Genomic DNA, 8,941 nt, shown 5'->3' on the forward strand with positions numbered 1-8,941 from the left:
AAAAAAAAAAAAAAAAAAAAAAGAGAGAGAGAGAATGCAAGATGGCTCATCTGCAAATTAAGGACTGGAGAAAGCTGTGCTTTTCCAAGATTAAGGACTGGGTTCTGAGCCATGCAGACCTGGGTTTGAATGCAGGTTGTGACCGCAGGCAAGTGACTTCACCACCCTAAGCTTCATATTCCTCATCAATGCACATTGAAGGACTATTGAAGATTATGTGGCATATTGCCTATAATCCCTGGCAAGGATGGTTGCTGAAGTTCAGCTGGGTTGAAAGATTGGAGTGTGAGGCAGTTCCGAAGCTATTGTTAGACATCTGGATAACTTTAGCCACCCAGATCATATAAAAAAGAAAAAAAAAAAGCCTCTATGTGTATAGCCGCCCACCCAGTGGCCCTCCATCTCCCTAGATTCCCTAGGCTGCCATTTCACTATCTCAGAACCACAGGCTGGGCTGCTCCAGTGTCTGCTGAATGGGAAGGGAAGTGTCATGGTCAGGTACATGCCCATCTATCTAAGGGACAGACAGCTACTACCAAAAGCTCCCTCTGATTCTACCCAAAATTCACTGAGGATCCTTGGTCCTTCCCCCCACCCTCCCCTGTGACCCACGAACTAAGCACAGCGTCTGATTGCTATGTGCTACCAATGCGTCTGCAGAGAGATGAGACAGGCAGGACTTGTGTCTTTTTTTTTTTTTTTTTTTTGTGTGTGTGGTGCTGGGGATTAAACCCAGGGCCTNTTTTTTTTTTTTTTTTTTTTTGGTACTGGGATTGAACCTGCTGAGCCACATCCCCGCCCTTTTTATTTTTTTCTCTTGAAACAGGGTCTCAATGAAGTGCTTAGAGCCTCACTAAATTGCTGAAGCTGGTCTTGAACTTCCTACCTCAGCCTGCAGAGCCACTGGTATTATATAGGTGTGTTCCACCACGCCTGGCACAGTTACATCTTTAAAGGACGACATGAAACATTTAATTACATGCCTGACACATAGTAGATGTTCATTAAATTGTAACTGTGCTTATTACAGCACCTAATGACATTCAGTTTTTTTAATACATTTACTGGGTACATGTGTACAGGGACACCATGAAGTTTCCATAATCCCTGCCAAAAGCTCTGGGACCAAAGGGACATGTTGGAGGCTCCTCTATTAGCCCATGGGAAAGGCTGCTAAAAACGGATGCTGCATTTACACCAGTTCAACTCTATGAAAGCAAAGACATGCCTCAGCCCAGGGGCTATCAAGAAATAGTGAGGAGCTGGGTATGGTGGTACATTCCTATAATCCCAGTGTCTTGGGAGGCTGAGACAGGAGGATCATGAATTCAAAACCAGCCTCAGCAAAGGCAAGGTGTTAAGCAACTCAGTGAGATGCTGTCTCTAAATAAAATACAAAACAGAGCTGGAGATGTGGCTCAGGTAGAGTGCCCCTAAGTTCAATCCTGGGTATAGCCCCCCACCAAAAAAAAAGAAGAAATAATGAGGAAAAGACTTGCAAGATCCAAAAATAACAACTGGTCTTGGCTTTTTCAAGGCCAATGAGCCTTGTCTGTGCCTCCTCTCCTCTCAGCCAGCAGGCAGTCCACCAGACCATCCGTTCCTGCTACTCCCTCCAGGGCTTGTGTGACATCAGACCTGGCCACATCTTGGCTCAGGGGCATCTGTTGAAGTAAGTATGAGTCTAGCATTCTGCACTGCCCTCCAAGGGCTGACCCATACCTGGCACTGTGTTGTCCAGAATGAAAGCAAGGCTCCCGCCCACAAACATCTCGGTGGTCAGCAGCACAGTCAGAATCTGGTCGATTTCAGGAACGCCTGTGGAATAGGTCAAGGACCAAAGGGCGTCATGGCCCCTCTGGAGAGCAGAACCTGGGGTGTCCTACTTCTGCACCCTGACTTCCTTGAGCAGTTGTGACATTGGAATGGCACAAAGTCCTAACTTTCAAGCCTATCTTTACCCATCTCTCCCATCTTTGGGTTTAAATCCCAGTTCTGAATAAATAAATAATTTTTTAAAAAATTAGCATGTGTGAGGGCTGGGGTTGTGGCTCAGTGGTGGAGCACTTGCCACGCACTGGGTTCGATCCTCAGCACCACATAAAAATAAAAAAAATAAAAATATTTTTAAAAATTAGCATGTGTGAGGCACTGGGTTTGATTCTCAGCACCACATATAAATACATGAATAAAATAAAGGCCCATCAACATGTAAAAAAAAAAAAAAAATCCCAGTTCTGCCAGCTGCTATTTGTTGACTTGGAACCAAAGCTCTCTGAGCCTCATGTTTGTCATCTGTAAAGCAGAGATGATAGTGGTATCTGTCTTGAGCCGTTCTGAAAATTAAATGAGCACATGTAAAGCTCAGTATCTATCTACAGAAAGTGTTTTAGTCAGGGACAGCTGCTAACAGTCTCTCAGCTGCTGATTAGCATCCAGAGTTGGAAAGGATTGATTTGTGGTTCTACCTGTGTGGAGCCCTTGAGGGAGGGGGCTGTGCTCACAGGTTTTTGTTTTTTGTCTTGTGCTGGGGAAACAAATCCAGAACCTTGTGCATGCTAAGCAAGCACTCTAACACTGAACTACACTCCCAGCCCATGTGCTCCGAGTTTTGCGCCCACCCCCCTCCCACACCTCTGGAGTCAGTAGACAGCCTGTAGGCACCTGTGTCGATGGCGCCAGGGTTGGAATCCAGGTAGTTGGGCAGTGTGAGCCCGAAGAACATGGAAAATCCAAGCACAAAGAGGTTGCGGGAGGAGTTCATGTCCACGAACTGCAGGTTGGAGAGCCCCACAGCCGTGATCATACCTGGGGGTCACAGTAAAAAGGCTAAAGGCGCCTCACGCGCCTCAGTGGGTGCCACCACTTAGCCACCCGCGCCGCGCCCCCGGGGCCCGCGCGGGACACTCACCGAAAAGGGTGCAGAACATGCCCCCCAGGATAGGGTCGGGGAGCGAGGCAAAGAGAGCTGTGAACTTGCCGATGGCACCCAGGACCAGCATGATACCGGCACCGTACTGCACCACGCGACGGCTGCCCACCTGCCAGGAATCCAGAGGCGAGGCTAGACGTGGGGGCGAGGCTGGGGTGGGGTTAGTCCAGGGGGCGGGGCCTGTTATAAGAACTAGGCATAAATGGGCTGGGTCTTGGCGTGGGGGCGAGGCTTTTCAAGGATAGGGAGGGGCTAGGCCAAAGTGGGGACGGGTTTGGGGCGGGGCTTCCGGCACCAGGAACCCAGAAGCCTGCTTTGGGCTGTTGTGGGTGGTACCGCACCTTGGTAATCCCTAGGACGCCAATGTTGGGACTGGACGAGGTGGACCCGTTGCCTGTGCCTAGTAACCCCGCGATAATGCAGCAGATGCCTTCGGTGAAGATACCCCTGTAAGGAAAGGAAGACTGGAGACTTGGTCCAGCCTCTTCAACAGCTCGTGTCCTCTTATCACACGGGCCGGCTGCCCGCCCCACCCCCGGGCTGTGAGCGGTGGATCTGTCCCTAGTACTCCCCACTCCAGGCCAGAGGGAGTCTGGGGACTAGAAACCCTGGTACAGGAGCTAGTTCCAATGCCCTGGCACTTACTCCCTTGGATAATTCTGGGCTTCAGTTTCCTCATCGGTACTATGGACTTGGTAATGGTCCCTGACTCACAGAATGGTTAGCAGATTACATAAGAGCATGCACATGGAGGGCTGAACATACGGGAAGGTTGTCAGTGACTGTGGTTTCCCTGGAACTCCCTTATCTCCTCAATCACTGGGTGATGAGCTCTTTCCCATTTCATAAGCAAGGACTATGAGGTCTGGAGGTATTAGTGACTTGCCCAAGTCTGCATCACTGGGACTCAACCCCATCCCTACCCTGAGTGGCTCCTTGAAGCATCAGACATTGAGGAAGACCAATAAGCATACCTATTGATAGCATGCACTGGAGGGGGTGGTGCACCAGCCAGGCGGGCACAAGCATAGTAATCACCAATGGACTCGATGATGCCTGCCAGTGTGGCACTGAACATTCCCAACACAGCAGCCACAGTCACTGTAGGCAGGCCCCACTGACCTGGGTTGCGGGAAGACAGGGGGATGAATACACTGAGGAGCCTGTGGTGGGTTGGCAGGACAGGGCAGTACTTGAGAGGGAGAGGGAGCACTGGGTTGTCTTAAGCAAGAACAGGAGCTTATTTGGGTCATCCAGATGCATGGAGTTGTAGTGAAGCTTTGAGTCAAATACTGTTACTGGGCTGGGGATATAGTTCAGTTGATAGAGTACTTGCACAAGGCCCTGGGTTCAACCCCCAGCACATACACGCGCGCGCACACGCACACACACACACACACAAAAAAAAAAAAACACCGTTACTTGGCCCACTATAAACGTGTGGCTTGTGCCATCAGCATCATCAGGGGTCTCACAAGTGTCTGAGTTGGAAGCAAAGGGGACCCAAGTGGGGTTGCTTACAGGGGTATGGAATGCGGATCCAGGGTGAAATACTCATGATGTCTCCACGGGCATCAGTTCGTGCCTGGTAGCCATAGGCTGTTGGGTCTTTAGGCAGCACATCTGTCAGGGTCAGCACGTAGCAGAGGAGCCACACGGTCATGATGGCCAGCACGATCTGAAACAGGAATGTTAAGAGGTGCACTGCAGGAACTGGAAACCTCCCTCCGAGCTAACCTGCTTCTACTTTAGCCCCAGCCCAGCCCAGCCCAGCACCAGGCCCAGCCCCTGCTGACTTCAGCCCCAAACCTGCTACAGCCTCTGGGTAGCACCTCATCTCTGCTCTGGCTCTAGTGCCTACACCATTCCCGCTTTGCTCCCACCTTGGCCCTGGCACAGGTCAAGCCCCTGTTCTAGTCCCAGCCCCTCCTTACGGGAAACATCTTGAAGATCTGGATTCGGAAGAGAGTGAGGCCCTTGCCCCAGCGGTAGATGGGCAGCAGGAAGGTGACATTGCGCAGGTACTGGGAGAAGAGGATGATCAGGAGAATGGAGCTAGGGGCAGAGGCAAAGGAGGAGGTAGCTGGTAGGCTCCACTGGGGCCAGGAGACAGGACTAAGGCAGTAGGACATAAAGGGGTGGGAGGGTGAGGGCTGGGTTTGGACAGGATCAGGCCTGGCACCTGCTCACCAAGCTGAGATGCCCCAATGGGAGCCTGCTCGATCACCAGCAGCTTGGAAGACAGACAGGCCAATGAGTGAGACAGTAGGGGTGACTGTGAGAGGCCCAATGTAGCTGAGCAGGGCCCCAGGCAGCCCCATCAGCCCAATCACCACCTCCACCACACTGGCCACCATGATTGCACCTTGGACCTAGAAGGGCAAAATGAGCTATATGTCATTATGTAAAGGTCATGACATGGCTACCAGCAGGACAAAAGTTCCAAGATTACCTCTTCAAATCCCCCAACATAGCAGTGGCCCTCACTGCCATCTAGCCCCCTCCCCAGGTCCTGGCATCCTCTACCCACCTCTCGCATCCGTGGGTGCCAGATATGAGAGGTGTTCAAGGGCTGACTCCAGTTACCGTAGATCTCCTCTGTGGTCAGGGACATGACATGGACAAAAGATGGACAGGGGAAGAAGATGTTGCCATGAACACATCTTGGTGTCTGAACTCAGGATATTTGCTCAGACTTCCAGATCCCTGGGCCTCCCCTCTCTTTCAACCCAGATCCAAAACATGTGCCCACCTTCTGGGGGACATTTCCATTTCTCCAGGGCCAGGATGGCTTTGGCTGGAACCAAAAACGCAAAGGCACTGGCCTGGAACAGTGGCAGCCTGGAGGAGAGAGCAGAGCAGAAGGGTGAGGTGGGGTGGGAGGAGAGACATAGAGAGGCCCAGGGACACAGAGGGACAAGGAAAGGGGAGGGCAGAGGGAAGTCATTGAGACCCCATGCAGGACTTTAACATTTTTTTTTCTTTTCTTGGCGGGGGATGTTGCTGAAGATTCAACCCTGGGGGTGCTTTACCACTGAGTAACATCCCCAGTCCCTTTTAATTTTTATTTTGAGATGGGGTCTCATGAAGTTGCTGAGATTGGCCTGAATTTATGATCCTCCTGCCTCAGCTCCCTACCACCAGTAACTGGGATTCGATTAGGGCCACTAACAGTCTCTAACAAAGAAAAAAGACAACAGGCTCCCCCAGCTCCAAACCTACACCTCACTGTGAGGGCCAGCCTGACGCAAGTGGACATCTTAGTTCTGGCATCAGAGATGTACTTACCACCTTCCCCCAGCCACCTCCCAGCCATCTTTTTTTTTTTTTTTTTTAATATTTATTTATTTTTTAGTTCTCGGCAGACACAACATCTTTGTTTGTATGTGGTGCTGAGGATCGAACCCGGGCCGCATGCATGCCAGGAGAGCGCGATACCGCTTGAGCCACATCCCCAGCCCCCTCCCAGCCATCTTTTTGCCATCCTGGCCTAGGACTATGCATTGGGACAGAGGCTCCCAGCCCACACAGCAGCTTGAAGCCGGCTCATGCCCTTGGGACAGAGGTGTGTGGTCCTGAGCATTCAAAGTAGAGCCTAAGAGGAGGTGAACCCAGGTAGGGCACATTCCTTAAGCCTACAGACTCTGTTCTTGAGGAGCCCCAGAGCAAGTTCCCTAAATTCAGAGTAGAAGCCCTGATGCCTGGCTCTGTGGCTGGCCCAGGGGTAGGACTGGCAGGTAGGGCCTGAAGTGGTTAGGTTTTTTTGGTCCATAAAAGCCCTCTGAGGGAGACCAATTGGTCCTGTGTGTCACAGAGTGTGTGTGTGTGTGTGTGTTGGGGGCCGAGTCAGCTTACCGGATGCCCAGTGTGGTCTGGATGAGAGTGGTGATACCCACACATACGAAGATGGTGCCGATGAGCTGGCTGATCATGTTCTGGTCTTGGCCCACACACAGTGCCTCGGCCAGGAGGAAGGGAACAGCGATGGTGCCGCTAAAGCATGTCAGGTAATGCTGTGAGTGGCAAGAGAAGAATTATGAGGCAGGGCCTACAGAGCTCACGGGGAAAGGGCCACCCTAGGTCCTCATGCCTTTCTCACAGGGCCTGAACCCTGGTGCCCTGGCAGTGCACCCCCCATTACACTCCCCACAAAGCATTCCCACTCTGGGAGTCACTAAATCTTCCCCCAAGTTGTTCCTGTGTCTGGGCCCTCCTCCCTGCCACCAACTCTCAACCTGGTAGACACCAAAATCCTTTCTCAGGCCTTCTCTGTGTCTTCTGTGTTTCTGCTTGGTGACAGTCACCATGCTGACCTTAGCTTTCTCTTCCTCTTACCCAAGGTAACCTTGCTGGCCAGGGAGGGGCTGGGATACTTGGGGAGTGCCAGAGAGGCCCTAGGGCAGGGAGGGGACAACCTACCTGGAAGCCAAGCAGGATACACAGGTACCAAGGTGGCACATCCTCAATCTTGTACAACATGTCAAATTTGGGCTCCGTGGGCAGGGGCATCTGTGGATCCCTGGTGGAATTTCCTGTTGAGCCCGGAGACTCATGCTGGGGCAGTAAAGAGAAGCAGCTCAAGGTGGAATAATGGGGTGGGCAAGATTCAGGCTGTCCCAGAATCAATCAGGTAACCTGAGTGGCCTGTCAGCAATGTAGAGTGAGGCCCTGGCCTGGGGTCTCCCCACCCTCCCCCACAGTCCCTGCAGGGGCAGGATACACTGTGCTGGCCCCGAGAGCCCTCAGGATAAGGACATTTTAGCAGGGGGATGGTCCAAGTCAGAAGACCCCTAAAGAACTAGGGATGGAGCCCAGAGGGCAAGAAACTGTGGAGAAACAACTCTGGTCCCACCACTGCTCCTGGAGGTCCTCAACGGTATGGCTGACAATGAGGCTGGGTCCCTACTGGCCCTCAAGTTCAAGCCAGCCAGTTACAAAATTAAAGGCTCCTTCACCTCCCCCTCCATCCCATCCCATCTCCCTATTGCCACATTCAGCTTGGGACTGTCACTTGTTATCAAGTTCATCAGAATTTCTGTCCCTGCCCTCCCAGAGAGGCCTATACAGGTCCTCCAGCCCCCACTCACCCTGCCCCTGCCCAGCTTCCCCCAATCCCCCAGCACCTGTGTCCGACCCTCGGGATCCGTCTGAGCCCTCATGTTTGGGGCACAGGTTTGAGAAGCTCCTGAGAAAAAGAGGATGACTTTATGAAGGCCAAGAAGGACTTTACTCCACGCATCAGACATTGTTCGAAGTAAATCTGTAACCAGGTCCCTAGCTCCAGATTGCGAAAGGGGGATCTGGGCAGAGGTAAGGTATTAACCCTGGCTAGGTGGTAAAGGCCACCCAAGTCTCTGCCACGTTTGCCTCCTGGGCCCTCCCCTCCCTGCCCACACCTGAGCCTGGCACGAGACCTGTGCTTGTTTCCCAGAGAGGGCCAGTGTCGAGGGGTGAGGTGGGGACAGTCTTGGAAGTTCACCACAGGTGAGGTGAGAGGAAAGGGATTGGAAATGGGCACTTGTGATGTCACGCTCTGCCATTAATTAATAACAAGTTAACCCTTATCATCATTGTCATAATCATTCTCATTACTGAGGAATGACTGCATGCCAAGCCATACCTTTGTATATATATGCACTGTCACGTGAATGCCCTGGGGCTCAGTGTATTAACCCTTTCATGGCTCAGGATACAAGAGAGTAATATGACCAAGGCCACACAGGTAGCTAGATTTCAGAAAACAAGCCCTAAAATTCAGGTTGACTGAAGCTGTCCAGTCTCTACAGCCCTTCATCACTCAGGATCCTGAGGCAGTAGCAGACAGGTCTGTGCAGCCTGTGTTTTTTGGCACTAGAGATTTAACCTAGGGGTGCTTTGCCACTGAGCTACATTCCCAGTCCTCTCAATTCTATTTATTTATTTAGTTAGTTAGCTATGGTACAGGGGATTGAACCCAGGGGCACTTAATTACTGAGCCACATCACCAGCCCATATATATATATATATATA

The 8,941-nt window shown here is 51.7% G+C and overlaps 1 protein-coding gene across 5 annotated transcripts in view; it reads right to left on the minus strand.

Moving 5' to 3' along the window:
- Slc23a1 (solute carrier family 23 member 1) overlaps positions 1 to 8,941 on the minus strand; it is a 32,037-nt gene that overhangs the window by 21,263 nt on the left and 1,833 nt on the right. For 3 of the 5 annotated variants that reach the window (XM_015484716.2, XM_015484710.2, XM_015484722.2), the window contains exons 2-14: positions 8,056 to 8,117; positions 7,352 to 7,486; positions 6,788 to 6,945; positions 5,685 to 5,773; positions 5,463 to 5,530; positions 5,123 to 5,304; positions 4,867 to 4,987; positions 4,454 to 4,610; positions 3,907 to 4,054; positions 3,274 to 3,379; positions 2,912 to 3,041; positions 2,665 to 2,808; positions 1,723 to 1,818 (exon numbers count right to left, since the gene is read on the minus strand). In XM_015484716.2, the coding sequence (XP_015340202.2) occupies positions 1,723 to 1,818; positions 2,665 to 2,808; positions 2,912 to 3,041; positions 3,274 to 3,379; positions 3,907 to 4,054; positions 4,454 to 4,610; positions 4,867 to 4,987; positions 5,123 to 5,304; positions 5,463 to 5,530; positions 5,685 to 5,773; positions 6,788 to 6,945; positions 7,352 to 7,486; positions 8,056 to 8,117 (1,596 nt within the window). The remainder of the gene's footprint in view (positions 1 to 1,722; positions 1,819 to 2,664; positions 2,809 to 2,911; positions 3,042 to 3,273; positions 3,380 to 3,906; positions 4,055 to 4,453; positions 4,611 to 4,866; positions 4,988 to 5,122; positions 5,305 to 5,462; positions 5,531 to 5,684; positions 5,774 to 6,787; positions 6,946 to 7,351; positions 7,487 to 8,055; positions 8,118 to 8,941) is intronic. The other 2 variants (XM_048811635.1, XM_015484734.2) reach the window with 2 other exon arrangements.

Source organism: Marmota marmota, unplaced genomic scaffold (assembly GCF_001458135.2).
Source record: "Marmota marmota marmota unplaced genomic scaffold, marMar, whole genome shotgun sequence".
NCBI lineage: Eukaryota > Metazoa > Chordata > Mammalia > Rodentia > Sciuridae > Marmota > Marmota marmota.